General features: G+C 43.1%; 1 protein-coding gene across 16 annotated transcripts in view; it reads right to left on the reverse strand.

Annotated features, from left to right (window-relative positions):
* The window catches only part of DENND2B (DENN domain containing 2B), a 155713-nt gene that overhangs the window by 37628 nt on the left and 101414 nt on the right, over positions 1–16671 (reverse strand). For 13 of the 16 annotated variants that reach the window (XM_069471132.1, XM_069471145.1, XM_069471133.1 and 10 more), the window contains one exon: positions 12890–12994. The exons of the other annotated variants lie outside the window; for them this stretch is intronic. In XM_069471132.1, coding sequence (XP_069327233.1) covers positions 12890–12969 — 80 coding nt within the window. In that variant the 5' untranslated portion in view covers positions 12970–12994. The remainder of the gene's footprint in view (positions 1–12889; positions 12995–16671) is intronic. 16 annotated transcript variants of the gene reach the window in all.

The raw sequence follows: 16671 nt of genomic DNA on the forward strand, positions 1-16671 counted from the left end.
TGCAGCCCATGCTATGGAAAGGTGGAAGAAGTCTATTTCCCTGCCCCTTGAATCTGAGTTGACCTTGTGATTTGCTTTGACCAATAGAATATGGTGGTAGAAATTAAAAGTTATCTGAATTCCAAACTTGAGGTCTCAAGAGGCCTTGCAGTTTCTCCCTTTAACACCTGGAATGCTTCCCTGAGACTGTCACATAAGGAAGCCATTGTAGTCTTTTAGAGGATGAGAGGTCACGTGGACCATGCTGAGGCACCTCAGTCAACAGCCAGCCTCCAACTGCCTGACCTGTGAGTGAGGCCGTCTTGGAGACAGCTGAACCCAGCTACATGAGTGAGCCCAGGGGAAACCAGCAGATGAACTGCCCAGAAAACCCACAGAAATGTGAGAAATAATAACTTGTTTTAAGCCACTAAATTTTAGGGTGGTTTGCTATATTGCAGTAGTAAAATGACGCAAGTGGGAAAGGCCAGGGTTGCGTATAATTAGCCCACCTCATCCCAGTGCAGAAGCACTGCCTGGGCCTTGCATCTCCACACCTCTCTCCTCCACTTCCCCACAGACCAGCTTCCATGACGTTTGGACTGGATCTCTCTCACTACAACAGGCTCTGACGCTCTACTGGGGATATTCCCTGAAAATGGAGCCAGTTGTATAATCCTAAGAATAAGCCTCCATCAGACTTTGCTCCCAAGTGGAGGGAGGACTCAAGAGAACTGTCACCTAGAGAGCAGGGAAGCTTCAGGTGGGACACAATAGGGACCAGGTGTCAGGATGCTTGGATCTTTGTGATAATGAGTTTACATAGCACCTGGTGTCTCCTGGCATGGATGGGAGAGAAGACTCACTCTTGGGCTTCACGTTCACTCTCTCTAGTTGTTCCCTAGTTCTTCAAACAGACTGGGAGTGAAAATAAGATAATTCTCCCCCATTAGACGAGAGGAAACCATGGCCAAGAAAATGGCAGTGCCTGGATCCCAGCTGCCTCAGGAAGCCACCACCTAAGCAAAGCCTTCTTTTGGGTCTGGGCACCCAACTCTGCACTGACAGTCTCTAGTTTCATGTCTTCTGGGTTCCCAGGACAGCTCCTTGCTAACCTTCTCTGAACCTGAACAAAGGAAGCCACCTATCACCCAGACCCCAGTGTGCCAGCCCCAGCAGGCTTGAAACACTCCTTGGCTCTTTATCTATTCAACCAGTATATACTGAGCACCAAATATATTCCAGACACTATTTTAGGCATTAAGGATCAGCAGAGACTAAAAATAGATGTCTCTTTTTCTATAGGTTACATTCTACTGGAAGACACAGTGTTGCTTTATTTGTTTTAGAGTGAGCAGACAATTAATCAACCCTGTGAGACTGTTATGGGGCCAAGACAAAGTAATAAAGGAGGGCAAAAGGATAAGAGATTAACAGTGGGGATGAGTTGCTGTTGTACATAGGGAGATCAGGGAAGGCCCCTCTGCCAGGGTAACATGTGCCTTTAGCCTGAAGGAAGTGAGCAATGTGTTTATCCAGGGGAAGGATGTTCTAGGCAGAAAGAGCAGTAGGGCAAAGGCTTGAAACAACTGTATACCTACCTACTGCATTCCAGGGATAACAAGGAGGCCAATGTGGCCAGAGTGGAGGGAGAAGAGGAAGAGTGGGGTGGAGATGAGTCCGACAGACAACAGAGGCCACATCACGGAAGACTCCATGGGCCAATGGTAAGACTTGGGCTTGTACTCTGAAAGAGAAGGAAGCTCTCAAAGTGGTATGAGTAGAAGAGTGACATGATCTGACTTCACATCAGAGGACAAAGTATAGGAGTGTAAGGCTGGCAGCAAGGAGACTAGTTAGAAGGCCACTGCAACAACAATCCAAACATGAGATTATGGTGGTTTGGATTAGAATGCTAGCAGTACAAATGGATTTTCTCTTTTTAAGAGACAGGTTCTTGCTCTGTTGCCCAGGCTAGAGTGCAGTGGTGGGATCATATCTCACTGTAACCTCAAACTCCTGGGCTGAAGTGATTCTCCTGCCTCAGCCTCCCAAGTAGCTGGGGCTATACGTATGCACCACCATACCTGGCTAATTCTTTTATTTTTTGTAGAGATGGGGGTCTCGATATGTTGCCCAGGCTAGTCATGAACTCCTGGCCTCAAGCAATCTTCCCACCTTTGCCTCCCAAAGTGCTGAGATTACAGATGTGTGCCACCATGCACAGCCAGAGATGGATCAATTCTGAGGGCTGGGCCAATAGGATTTGTTGATAAACCAGATGACAGGTGGGAGAGACAAAAAGAAGACAAAGATGGCATCAAGATTTTTGGCCTCAGCACCTAGTAGAAGGGAGTTCAGGTTATAAATTTCAATTTGGGAGTTAGTAGTGGTATATGAATATTATTTAAAACCATGTGACCAAATGAGATCATCTAGGGCCTAAGTGTAGCTAGAGAAGTCCAGGGACTGAGCTGTGGGACAGTCCAGTGCTTCAAGGTCCAGACAAGGAGAAGAAACTAGTCACGAAGACTGACTGAGAAGAGCATTCAGTGAGGAAAGAAGAAAACATGAAGAGTGATGTCTTGAGACCTCCAAGAAACAGGGAGTGATGAACTGAGTTAAATCTGCCAACAACTGAGTAAGAGAAGGACTGAAAAATGATCATTAGATTTGGCAACATGGAGGTCACTGTGACCTTATGAAGAGAGGTTTTGGTGGAGAGGTAGGAAGAGAAGCCTGACTGGAAGAAATTTAAGAAAATGGGAGAAGAAGTAGAGACAGAGAGTTCAGACAACTCTTTCAAAGAGTTTCCCTAAAAAAGGGAACAAAGAAATGGGATGATATTGAGGTAAATGTGGAATAGAAGCATATTCCTTGTTAATTTGAGCTACGAGATATCACTGCATGCTTGAATGATCCAGTGGAGGGAAAAGTTGTCAATACAGGACACAGAGGGCACAAATGCAGAAGCGATGCCTTTAGCAGGCAGCAAGGGAAGTGAGGACCTAATGCCCATCTAAAAAGGTTGGCCTGAGGCTGGAGAAACATCTTCCCCACCCACCTGAGCTGAGCTGGGTGCCTTCTCACACAGTCTCATCCCTGTGCTGCCTTATGCTTCCATCACCCCTGGCTTTGACTGCTGCATGTTTCCCAACCCATTACATTGAGAGAGAAAAGGTTTTTATTTCCCCCCCTTCAAGCATCAGGATCCAGCCCTCTCCCCACCACACTGATCTACTTGATGACTAAGTCCTTCCCATTCTACTCCTAACGTCTCTCAGATCTGCCCCCTGCTCCCCATCCCCACTGCTACTGCTACTTCCTTGGTTCAGATCTTATCTTTCACCAGGACTATTAAAAGTCTCTTAACTTCTCTCTCCACCTTCATTCTTAACCCAGTTCTGGTTTAACCACTCATCTAAAATGCAAGACTGATCATGCTTGAAACTCCCTACCATCTACAGAATAAAACGCAAATTCACCAGCACTGCTGACAAAGTCCTCCTATTTTTCCTTTCATCATCTCATACTATTTCTCCCTCCATACCAGTTCTGTATCCCACCCTTAGGCACATCAAACTCCTAGCTTTTTCACACCCTATGCCCTTTACCCAGGTGGAGATGACCAATTTTGGTTTTGATGCCTCCACTGTGCCTGGAAAAATGTCTGTTACGGCATATATAACACATCGTTGTACCATAATGCTTCCTCTCCCCTACTTGATCGTGAGTGGACCTACTTCAAGGTAGTGACTGTAGCTTGTAAAACTCAATATCCCTTGCATTTTGCACCATACCTAGAATTTAGTAGGAATTAATATATTTGTGTTGAATGACTAAATGAATGAATGAAAAAATAGTTAAAACCCAGGTCTCCCGTATATCTGCCCAGGACATTGTCTACAGACTTCCTTGCCTCTCTGTTTGTGCTTTACGACCTGAAGAATGACACAGAAAGGTACACAAAGCACTTAATGTAGCCCAGCATGGCTGTCAGCCCCCAAAGCCCCTCTCCCGTAAGGCAAAAATTATACACTTGACCAAGAGTCTAGAGACCTGGGCCCTGGTTCCATCACATCCTGGGCGTGCTCATGGGCAAGTCACCTAAATTCTCTGAGCCTCAGGTTCTTTTCCCATAAAATGGGGAAAACACTTACTTTGAGTATCCTTACATACTACATACGTGACTAAAATGATAGAATTTTGTTAGAAGTGTTTGAACACTATAAATAATTCCATAAAGGTAAAAGAAGTATTTTTAAAAAGCAAATATAAAGCAGCCAACAGACACCCAAGACTCTGCTCTTACCATCTCTGATTCTGTTACTCGACAATCCCAGAGTATGCCCCCGGGGAGGCAGACACTGTGGAACTGGGCACTTGTGCCGTGGCCTTGCCAGCAAGCAGCCGGTTCTGCTGCTCAGCACGGGCATGGATGCCAACACAGCATGCAACTGGCCAAAACCAACATTTTCAGGAGAGATGGGGTAAGATAAACAGATAAAAGAAAGGGGAAGAGAATGTAAAGTAAAATTTAAAAGAAAACAGAGAACCATGAACACACATACACACAGAAACAAATATATGTAAGACAAGTGTAAGTAGGATAGAAAGAATAGGAACTAAGGTATGGAAGGAGAAATTTAAAGAGAAAGCATCATGTGTATGTACACACACATGCACACACATAGACAGAAAGTGAGAGTTAAAGTGCAAAATATTCCCTCTGGTACTCTCTCATATGAACATGACCCAACCCTTGGGTTAGACACACAGGCCCTCTCAAGTGACACAGCAGGAAGCATTTGTGCTGAGGAATGCCCCACATATTGTCAAGTGCACCAAGGGACATTTCTGGAGGGAAGGCTGTCTTTAGTCCTTGATGACAAGGCAGTTCTGAACTCAGCATGTTTGAAGTTGCTTTTTTTTTTCGGGTCACAGGACTACTACAAGTGTTAGTAATAGGAAGGGACCAAGTTGGAGCCAGTTGGGGGAAAGCCCTAGGAGTCCAGGAAATAGCCCCAGAGGAACCAGGATATGCTATGAATGTCAAGAAGTGAGCCTGCCTGTCTGGAGGTTAAGGTCACACAGGGCCCAGCTTCCAATATACTTCCATCCCTCCTAAGCAGGTATCCAACCTGCTTCAAATGAAACTGCTCAGGAGGTGGCCATTCACCATGCTGGAGCTTCCAAGCAAGGGCCCTGTTGGCTCAGCTGGCATCAGCATCCTCCCACCACTCAGCAATTGCCCCAACTTGGGGGACAGCATTCTCATTGTGCTACTCCAAGGCCATACTCTGAGTACAGAGAAGGAGAAAAAGGAGAAAGGTTGCCTGAGTCCTGTTAGCAAGTCCAGGTGTTTGTTCCCCAGCCCAGAGCAGAGGCTTGTCTGCTAACTCCCACTGACATCCGTTTCCAGAAAAGTCCCAATAAAAAGACAAAAGACAGGGTGACACTCACAACTTGGCCTTCCTGCTCCCAAAGCAATCTCATCACTAATGGCTGGGAGGATCCAGGATCCAGGGTAGCCTCAGCCTCCAACTGGGGCTATGTCTAGGCCACCATCTACAGAGACTCTTGAGGGCCCTCACAGCTTGTCAGGGTAAGTAGAAAGGTAGCTAGGGTCACAGCACAAACTGAGCTGTCTTTTCACACCCAGAAAGCACATCTAAGAATCTACCAAAGCCGTACATGTCTGTCCCCCAGCTGATTTCTAAGGATGCACAAAGAGGATCGGTGAGCTCTTCTCTGAGTAGAAACTCCAAGCCTTCTAAGTAGTAGCAGCAGTGAACACAGAGAATACTTACAATGGAGAAGCCCTCTCTGAGGCTACTGATGCCTGACAAGAAAATCCCTCCCGCCCTACTCCAGTAAAAACTGGGCTTCTGTATAAAGCAGAGCCTGAAATTATACAAAGCCAAGAGAAAGAGAAACCCAGTTCTAGGAAACCATGCCAACAGCACTTGTAGTGGTTTTAAAAATTGGTCCCCAAATTCTTTGACAAGCCTTCTGTCAAAATAACCCTTCCTCTCAAATCTGGGCTCTGTGACTACTTAACCAATAGAATACAGTAGAAATGACACCATGCTACTTTTCAGGCCCAGGACTCAAGAAACTAGCAGCTTCTAAATCCCGTCTCCCATGCTAGGAGCAAGCCAGGCCAGGTGGACAGGGCACACGTAGGTGTTCCAGCTGACAGTCCCAGGAACAGACCCAGCAACAGCCAGCATCAACCCCCAGACATGAAAGGTAAGGCACCTCTAGGTGATACTAGCCCCTAGCCATTGAGCCATCCTAAGCCACGAGGTCTTTTTAGCCAGGGCAGACATGGCGAGGCAGGGGCAAGCCATCCCTGCAGTGCTCTGGCTGAATTCCTAATCCGTGGAGTCCGGGAGCATAAGTGGTTGTCATTTGGCAGTAGATAACTGGAACAGATTTTGGTACCTGTAAGTGGGGTGGCTACTGAAACAAAATCTTAAAACATTGGCTTTTGGGCTGTCAGCAGGGGATTAATGGAAAGTAAGGAAAATGTTATTAGAAGCTGAAAGAAAGGGCACCCTTATAGTGTTGAAAAGTTTGGTGATTCTGTTGCCTGCGGTAACAGAAAATAGGAAATACAGCTAATAAATTTGATAAACTAGTGAAGGAGATTTACAAGCAAAGTGCTAAAGATGCCGTCTAACTTCTTCTAGCTGCCTACAGTAAAAAAGAGAAAAGAGATGAGCTAAAAAGGAACTGTTCAATTTTTAAGCAAAATTTAAAGAAACATAAATGAGAAAGGGCTTGCTGGGTCAAAAAATAAAACTGTTTTTCATTGTCAGTCTCTTTAGACAAGAAAAAAATTCTCAAATTAAGGAATGGCTTCCAGATTATAGTGATGGTTTTATTGTGTGTGAAAACTCAAACTCTATGCTTTATTGATTTATTTATTTTTTAGAGACAGGGTCTTGCTCTGTCACCCAGGTAGGAGTACAATGGCACAATCATAGCTTACTGCAGCCTTAAACTCCTGGGCTCAAGAGATCCTCTTGCCTCAGCCTCCCAAGTAGCTAGGATTACAAGTGCATGCCACCATGCCCAGCTAATTTTTTTTTTATTTGTAGAGAATGAGTCTTGCTATGTTGCCCAAGCTGGTCTCAAGCTCCTAGCTTCAAGCAATCCTCCTGGCTCAGCCTCCCAAAGTGCTGGGATTACAGGCATGAGCTACCCAGCCTAGCCCCATGAAGTTTTTAAAGGAAGTGATTAGCTTAGACTAAAAAGAACAGACAGAGTACAAAATGAAGGGACAGCTTTGGACCCTTAACATGTTAAGGCACAAAGAAGATGGAGAAAACTACTTACCTACAATAACGAGCTACTTTTTATGGAAAAGAAAGGATGACCCAGAGGGCAGAACCAAAAGCCCAGAGGGTGGAGCTAGAGGCAAGGTAAATGAATTGAGGCAGTAGAACCAAGATCCAACCAAGGAATTAGCAACAGATGCCTCACTGAATATAAGAATGACAAAGAACCAGTCCCTGCTAGGTGCATATTGTCTGCACCTTTTGGAAAAGAAGCATCTACAGTGGTTATCTTAGGCCTGTCCCACCAGTGTATTTTGGGCGGCAGATATATATTCTCTTTAATTTACAGGTCTTCAGAACAAGACAAACAGTACTCAAGGAGCTGCACCCAATGAACAGAACTGTACCCAGAAAGTCTCATCTATACCTGGACCTGATTTTGATGACAAGATTCTAGACTATGAGCTGATGCCATTAATAGGATGAGACCTATGATTTTAGGGGAGAGGCTGAGTATATTTTGCATCTGGGAAGGATGTGAATTGTGATCAGAGGGCAGACTGTGGCACACTGTATTTTCCAAAGACAGGTATCACAACTTATCCCATAGGTAGTTTGTATTTATCTTCCCTTTCCCTGAACTTAGGCAACCCTTTGTTATTCTCGTATAATTAATACAATATAACAGAAAATACACTATTTGATTTCTGAAGCTAGGTCATTAAAATGCCATGCATTTTTGCCTTGTTCTCTTGGGATGTGTACTCTTGGAACCCAGATATGCTGTGAAAACATGTAACCACGTGTAAAGGCAATATGAATTGTTTCCCAGCTGCGGTCCCAGGTGACTGCCAGCATCAACTCTCAGACATGTAAGCCTTCAGAGGACTCCAGTCCCTAGCACTGAGTCACCACCAACCTTAAAGCCACAGCAACTGATGCTGGAAGGAACAGAGACAAGATTTCCCTGCTAAGCCCTATCCAAATTGCAATTTACAAGCAAAACAAATGACTGTTATTGTTTTAAGCCACTAAGTTTGGGGTCATTTGTTATACAGCAATAAATAACCAGAACAGTAATGATGGCATCATGGTTGGGTTCTAGCAAGCATCTTGGGTAACGGGCTGAGGCTGCAGGTCCTCCCGAGCGGTTGCCTGCCATGGCCAGGACAAGCTATGCAATACTATCTTTTACCCACAGCTCTTACTCTCAGAAGATTTTTCTTTTCTGTAAGCTCTTACCCTGTTCCTGAAATCTAAGGCACAGGGACCAAATCTGTACCCACTCTGGCAGTGGGACTTCAAGCCATCTTCAATTTCACCATATCACAAACTGAAGCCACCCTTTGCACAGAAACCTGCAAATATGATTTGAAAGTATGGCTCCGCTGCCAATTAGCTGTGTGGGCTTTAGCTTCCTCGTATGTAATGGAAGTAACTGAGCTAGATGTGTCCCAAGATCCCTCCCAACTCTAACACTCCAACAGAGTATATGCTGGGCCTCCAGAGTTCCAACTGAGTAGGGGAAATAAGACCAACACAAATATTCCCCCTATGAGGTATTGCATGATAACTGCCATTTGGAGGCTCCAAACCAAGGATTCTAAAGTAAGTACAGGGGGGTCGGGCATCCATCCTAACTGCGTGTTCAACAAAAGCACTGGGAGAGAAGTAATATTTGCATCCAGACTGGCAGAAATTTAAGATTTGCATTAGAGATCAGGGAAAGATAAGGGCAGAAAGAAAGGTCACAGCCAGATCATGGAAAGCCTTGTAAACCAGACTCAGTTAGACATTATCATGGATAGCAGGAGCAGGGAGGTCCCATAACAGCAATATTTATAGGGAAGTGAATGTAGTGACATAATAAAATAATAGAAGGATCAAGAGAGGTAGGCTTCAGCTTTTCCTCTCATTAGTTTTATATCCTTAGGGAGTACTTCCTCTTCTCTATGCCTCCGTTTCCCAATATGGAAATAAAGTGGGTTAGAGTGAATGAGCTCTAAAGCCCCTTTTCAAAAAGCTGTGCCTTCCTAACAATCTAGACTGGATAGATAGAGAGTCCAAAGCTAAGAAGACCCACTGGAAGGTACTACAAGGACTCGAATAGCACAACAGCCTATGCTCTAAGAGGTTGCTCTCCCAGCCATCTAGTCAACTGATCAAGAAATAGTGACTGTCTTCTATGTGTCAGGCATTGTTCCAGGCTCTGGGAACACAGAAAGAAGTCCTTGCCTCAGTTAGTCTATATTCTCACAGATATCCAGATTTCCTGCTTCTACAATCGGAAGCAAGGTTCCCAAATACAAGACTGACAGTCTGTATTTCCAAGCTGCGATGACCCAAGTGCTGGAGTTTCACAGTGAAGAAGCTGTGGAGGAAATCAGCAGGCACAGCAGGTCTTCTGAGAAGAGCACCCCCCCATCCCCCATCTGCCAGGTCTTACTGCAAATAAGTGAAATCTGAGAATAGCAAGTGGCAAAGGTCTCCATCCAGGCAGCTGAATTAGCTCTAAACATAATACTTCCTTGTTTGCAAGTCACCAAGCTGTTTCTAGTCCCACCCCAGGTCATAGACACCAACACAATAAAGTCTGACCTCTGGAATTCAGAGGAGCTTTGAGACTCCCACCTCTCACCCCAAGAGCTGGATGCAACCATATCCTGCGAGCTGAAGTGGGAACAGCCTGTTGGGAAGGTGTATCTGGCAGGTAAGGAGGAAACAGTATGCCCATTCAGCCTCACCAACAAAGAGAAAAGGAAACCTGCTCTAGGAGACCAAGACACCACAGACAACAAAACTTAGGCAGTTAAATGCAAAGGCTTAGATTTCCCCCTCCTACATAATTCCTGCCAAATCAAGACTGGGCTGCAAAGGTAAAGAAAGGGAATAAATGAGCAAAACTCCTGTGAAAAGCTAGGGACTGGAATCCAGGATCTTTAACCCAGACTGAGTTGGTGGTAGCACCAGGTGACGTCTTAGGCAAATTAAAGATATAGCACTGCAAATATGTACCTTGACAGTTCTGCTGGGTTCTGTCTGCCTATCCCTGTCAGTTTTCTATGCCCAGAGCTCTCTTTTCCATCAAAACTAGATACACATGTCTCAGCCAGAGTGTCAAAGGCCCAGCTTTCCAAGGCCTTGGCACCCCTCCACTCCCCAACCAAAGCCCTGGCTGAACCAAGAAGTCTCCTCCTCCTTGGACTCCTCGGCTAGCAATGATAAAAGGGCCCCAGGTCACAGCCAAACAGCTATTGAAAGGTCAGACTAAGAAATCCAGGTGCCAACATCATAGATCCAAGTTATAAATACCTTAGAGAAGGAGAATGGATCATCCCTCTTTGTCCCTCATTGTCTAGCACAGAGCCTGGCACCCAGGAGAACCCTCAGAGTTCACTGACAATGCCTTCCAGTGACTCAAACCAGTAATTTACTGGATTTACTGCCTTACTCAGCCCAAAGAACACACCCAGATGTGGCCAGGGAGAAGGCAGCCAAAGAAACCACCAGATCACAATGTCTAAACAACACCTACAGCCCAGGGGTAGCCTCTAAGAGAAGGGTGTAGTTAGCTACAGAGGCCTATGACTCCCCAACAAAAGCCAGGTTCCCAGGAAAGGAGGGAGGGGAGAAGAGAAGTGGAAATGTGGCAGGAAGGAAGCGAAGACTTAGAAGGGAGGCTGGAAAGATGCTTTGTTTAGGCACATCTGAGGCTCAGATATTTTCATACATCATCCAGTATGTTACGATGGCAAGCATGCTGGGAAGCTAAATGAAGAGTGATTTCTGAAAACATTTAGAAACACGTAGGCATGTATTCCAAATAGGAACTGGGGCACCTGTCAGCAGTCTTGGTTCTGCTTTGAAACTTGGTATAAATACTGCATCTCCAAACCCTTCAACCCACCCCTATATGGCGGAAATTAGAAAAAAAATGAATCCCCAAAGGAGTTTGGGGTTGCTGGGTAGGGTAATCTCCAAGTCAGGTTCTAAATATACCATTTCTTTAAAATTAAGAATAAAAATATATAACCACAAATGTTTGTTTTACCTCTACAGTAGTCTGATATTAAAAAAAAGAAAGGGAACCTTAATTCCCATCTCCATGGCCAACTCAACCATGGTAAAGGCTGATACCAGGCTAGTAGGAGCCCAGAAAAGTGGTTCCTAGGAGCAGACAATGGGAGACAAAGACTCCGAGATCTCAACCTGTTTCTGCCTTGGCCACCAACACGCTGTGGAAGATGTCAGTTTCTCCACCTGTCTTATCCAAGAAGTTGTGGGCCCCTGCCATTCCCAGCCTTACACAGTTCAGGGAAGCAGGTATGCCAGCAACACCAGTCTAGGTTAGAGGGGTCAAATGGGCAGGGGCAGGGAGTGTTCTTATTGGTCTTGCTGCCACAAAGTGGATACTCAATTTGTTTGGCGAAGTCCCAAGCTCTTAGGTACTTAACAAGTCAGAGCTCACCAATCCCTGTTTGGTTGGCACAGTCTATCCAGACCGTTTCCACTTGGAAACAAGCCCTGCATGTACGGTGTGGAGAACCTTCGCCTCCTTCACACCAATCACTTCCCAGGGACTACAGGTGGTGCCCTATTGTAGTAACTATATCTGGACTCCAGTTCTGAATGAACCAAACATCTACCACTACCCTCTGACCAAAGACCTGAGTGTGCCACACCACAGTGGACTCAGCCTAGCACTGCACAGCGCAGACATCCAGGAAGGAACTAGCCCTGAGCATCACCAAAGCTGAGCATCCTTCTCATAGCAATTCATTCTAGTGGCTTAGGTCCCAAAAGCCAAATTTTTCCACCAGAGATTCAGGAAAAGAGGCTATCAAAAGTATGTGGCTTTAATAAAAGAAACTAAAGGTTCTTCTAGGACCTCAGCATCCAGCCTAGGCCAACACCTGAGAAGCCCTGGTGAGAGCACTATACATCTATCTGCGAGTTCTGGAAGCTTTGATTTCATCATAAGGAGGGAGTTCATGCTTATTGAGTGGCTTTATGCCAGTCACTATGCTAAGCACAGACATATATTATCTCATTTAATTCTCACAACTCTGTGAGATAAGTACTATTATCATTATTTCACAGATGAGGTAACTAAGATTTTAAAAGGCATAGGAAAACATTCTGGGAGCTCACTATTTGGTAAGTAGAGCTTGGATCTGAACCCAATTCTATATGATTCCAAAATCTGTGGTTTGTCTGAACTCCTATAAAGCCTGGACTTCTGCTTAGAACTTGTGCTAATGTGCGTAACTGCCTACCCACCCCCACCCCAGTGTGGTCAGCCTCGCTCACTACAGTGCATCTTAGCTCAGGCACAGGTCCCAAACTGCCCCCACCCTGAGAAACGGTTATGGCCAGAAGAACAGTTACTTCCTGCCAGCTCTGTCCCTGAACACCAGCCATCGCCAACAGCATAAGCAAAGCTTATTTTAGAGTTACTGACTGCTACCTCCTAGGAAAACTTACAGAACTAGAAAATGTCTTCTGCCTAGTGGTCCATGAGCTGGCCTAGACCAGTCACCTGGATGATTGTCAGAGTCATGATGGTAATTATGTACATCTGGCTGTCCCCTGATGCCATCCCCCAGCAGTGCTCCCCTACCCACCTGCTCAGAGTCCCCCGAGGGGCTTTAGTGCCTCCGGCTCCATGGGTGATGCTGGAATTCTTGTTGGCAGTCATGGTCATTTCGGCTCTCTGCAAACCCAGAGCCCTGAAAAGAAGACAAGGCTTGTAAGCCAAGTTTCCGCGGGCAGCCAAAAGCACCTGAAACATCTTCCAGAGGACCTCTAAAACTGCCAAGAGGGTTTCTGTGACAGGTGGTAGAAACCACTTTCCCACATATGTTTAACTCCATATGTTACAGCTTAAGAGCCTCAAGAGACCACTGGTAGGGACAAGTCTATGAGCTAACAGATAACTTATCACTTCACAGAAAATGAAAAAAATAAATAAATAAAACTCCACCTCAATCCCACCTCTCCTCATTTCTTAAGGAAGTTCTCCAAACTTTTATCACTCCACATAGCCTTTATGATTTCTGCCATATTTGTATACCTCCTTATTTGTATACCTCCTTATTTTTCTGGAATAAACTTGAAACTGATTTCCTTTTCTTAAAAAAAAATTTAACCTTGTTCTAAACAATAAACATTCATTCATTCAACCAATATTTACTGAGTACCCACATCCAAGGCAAATGCAATCCAGCAAGGATAAAACAGTCTCTGCCCTCATGGAGCTTACACCCCAGTGGGGAGAAACAGACAATAAGCATGCACGCATCACATCTGTGTAACACTTAAGTGTAAATTTGTGTATAAAATGTAAGGTGATGATAAGTGGCATAAAGGGGGAAAAAATGACACTAGGTAGAGGAAAAGAGAGAAGAGGGTGTGTTATTTTAATACGATATTCAGGGAACACCATTCTGATAAAGGGACATTTGAGCAGATACCATCAAATTGTGAGCTAGAAATACTAACCATATTTTTTCTAATACCCATTAAAATAAAATATACATTAAAGAATTTAAATATTTACAAAGCAAAAAATGTCCATTCATATACTGTTAGCTAATTAAATACGAAATGTCCAATTTTGAATCAAAAGTTTAGTTTATTATATCTCAAAAAGAAGCAGTACAATTAATCAAAGTATGCACCTAAACTATCAACACAGTTTTGCCATCTTAATGGTAGCTTGTTTATGCCAGCAGCGAAGAAGCCTGGAGAGTTAGTGGCAATGAAATAGTGAACAGCATTTTCCACAGCTTGCTGAGAATTGAGTATTTTTCCTTGCCAGTAGTCCAAAGCCTGGAAGAAGTGGTAGTCAGTTGGTGCAAGGTCTTGTGAATACGGTGGATGACATGGAGAGTTTCTAAGTCCAGCCTCCGTAGTTTGAGCAACATTGTTTATGTGACATGTGGTCGAGCGTTGTCTTGCAAGAGGATTGGCCTGTCTCTATTGACCAATCTCGGCTGCTTAATCACAAACATCCTCATCATTTCATCCAATTCGTTGCAGCAGACATTCACTGTAATAGATTGGCCAGGTTTCATGAAGCTGTAGTGGATAATACTAGCACTGGACCAAACAAACAGCATTAGTTTTTTTCGGATGAATATTCGGTTTCGGACTGTGTTCCGGCACTTCATCTTTATCCAGCCATTGTGCCAAATGCTTTCAATTGTCAAAAAGAATCCATTTTTCATCACATGTAACAATATGGTGTAGAAACAGTTTGTTTTATGTCATGACAGCAAAGAAAGGCAAGCTTAGAGATAATTTCTCTTCTGACACTTGTTTTATTGATGTGGTACCCATCTATCCATCTATTAGCTACTGGTACCCTTGCCAATTTGTTTCAAAGGGTCCAATATTGTTGGAATAGTAATGTCAAACCTTGCTGCTAATTCACACACAGGTTGAGATGGATTTAATTCCAGTACAGCTCTCAGCTCATCATTACCCATCTTGATCTCAGGTCACCTATGTGGCTCCTTTTTAAGATTAAAATCACTGGAACAGAATTCAAACCATCGTCGTACTGTGCATTCATTAACCACATTCTTCCCAAACACTTCACTGATATTTCAAGTTGTCTGTGCTGCATTGGTTCCACAACAGAACTCATATTTGAAAATAAAATGAATTTTCAACTTATCCACAGTTTCACAAAAATTGCTCTAAAAAAACATTTGAAAGATAATCAGAAACCAAAGCCTGCATTTGAAAGAATGAGGATGTACGTTCACAATAAAAATAAAACAAAAAGTGTCAAAGTGAAATGTCAGAGATGTCAACTGTCAAACTTAGTACTTAAGGAAATCAGACATTTCATACTTAATAACCTAATATATCACCAATGGTAAAAGCACCATCCTTTAGGGAATACTATTTTATGCCAAATAATGAAAGGAAGAAAAAGGTTAAAATTTAAGAGTACCTCCATATTAGAAAGGAAAAAGCAAAATTATCTCTATTTGAAGATGGCAAGATTTTGTACGTAGAAAATCCTAAGGATTCCACTAAAAAAACTATTAGGCTAGTAAGTGAGTTCAAGAAAGTCTGCAGGATATAAAATCAATATAAAAATCAATTTTATTTCCAGACAGTAGCAATGAGCAATCTAAAAACAATTCCATTAATAATAGCAGCAAAAAGAATAAAACACTCAGAAACATTTAATAAATTTAAGAAAAGTATAAGACATGTATACTGTAAACTATAAAATATCACTGAAAGAAATTAAAGACATTAAAAAATGGAAAGATACAACATGTTCATGACTCAGAAAACTGAATATTAAGATGATAAAACTCCCCAAATTGATCTTCAAGTTCAACAGAATACTCATCAAAATCCTAGCTGGCTTCTTTGCAGAAACTGACAAGCTGTTCCTAAAATTTTATGGAAATGTGAGGGACCCAGAGCTGCCAAAACAAACTCGAAAAAGAGGAATAAAGTTTGAGGGCTGAGACTTGTCAATTTTAAAACATATTACAAAGCTACAGTAATCAACAAAGTATGGTACTGACATAAGAATAGAAACAGAGATCAATGGAATAGAGTCCAGAGTCCAGAAATAAACCCTTAGACTTATGGTCAAATAATTTTCAGCAAGGATGCCAAGACAATTCAATGGGGGAAAGAAGAGTCTTCAACAAACGGTGCTGGGGAAACTGGATATTCATATACAAAAGAATAAAGTAGGACTCCTACATCATACCATATATAAAAATTAAGTAAAAATGGCTTATCGACTTAAATGTAAGAGCTACAATCACAAAAGCCAAGCTTAAAAGAAAACATAGATGTAAATAAACCTTTGTGACATGGACACTGGCAATGGTTTCCTAGATATGACACCAAAAGCACAAGCAACAACAACAAAAAAACCCACTAAACTGCATTATACCAAAATAAAAAACTGTGCTGTAAGCAATACCATCAAGAAAGTAAAAAAGACAACCTACAGAATGGGAGAAAGTATTTGCAGATCATGTATTTGCTAAGAAACATGTGTCCAGAATATATAAAGAATTCTTACAATCCAATAATAAAAAGACAAATAACCCAATTAAATAGTAGGCAAAGGATTTGAATAGAAATTTTCCAAAGATATAAATTTGGCTAATAAACATATGAAACAATGCTCAATATCACTAGTCATTGGGGAAATACAAATCAAAACCACAATGAAATACTACTTCACATCCACTAGAATGGCTATAATGAAAAAAGACAGACAAAAATAAGTGCTAGTGAGACTGTAGAAAAATTGAAACCCTCATTTATTGCAGGTGGGAATGTAAAATAGTACAGCCACTTTGGAACACAACTTGGCAGTTCTTCAAAACATTATACCCAGAGTTACCATATGAACCAG

The sequence above is a fragment of the Eulemur rufifrons genome, chromosome 6, assembly GCF_041146395.1.
Source record: "Eulemur rufifrons isolate Redbay chromosome 6, OSU_ERuf_1, whole genome shotgun sequence".
NCBI classification, from domain to species: Eukaryota; Metazoa; Chordata; class Mammalia; order Primates; family Lemuridae; genus Eulemur; species Eulemur rufifrons.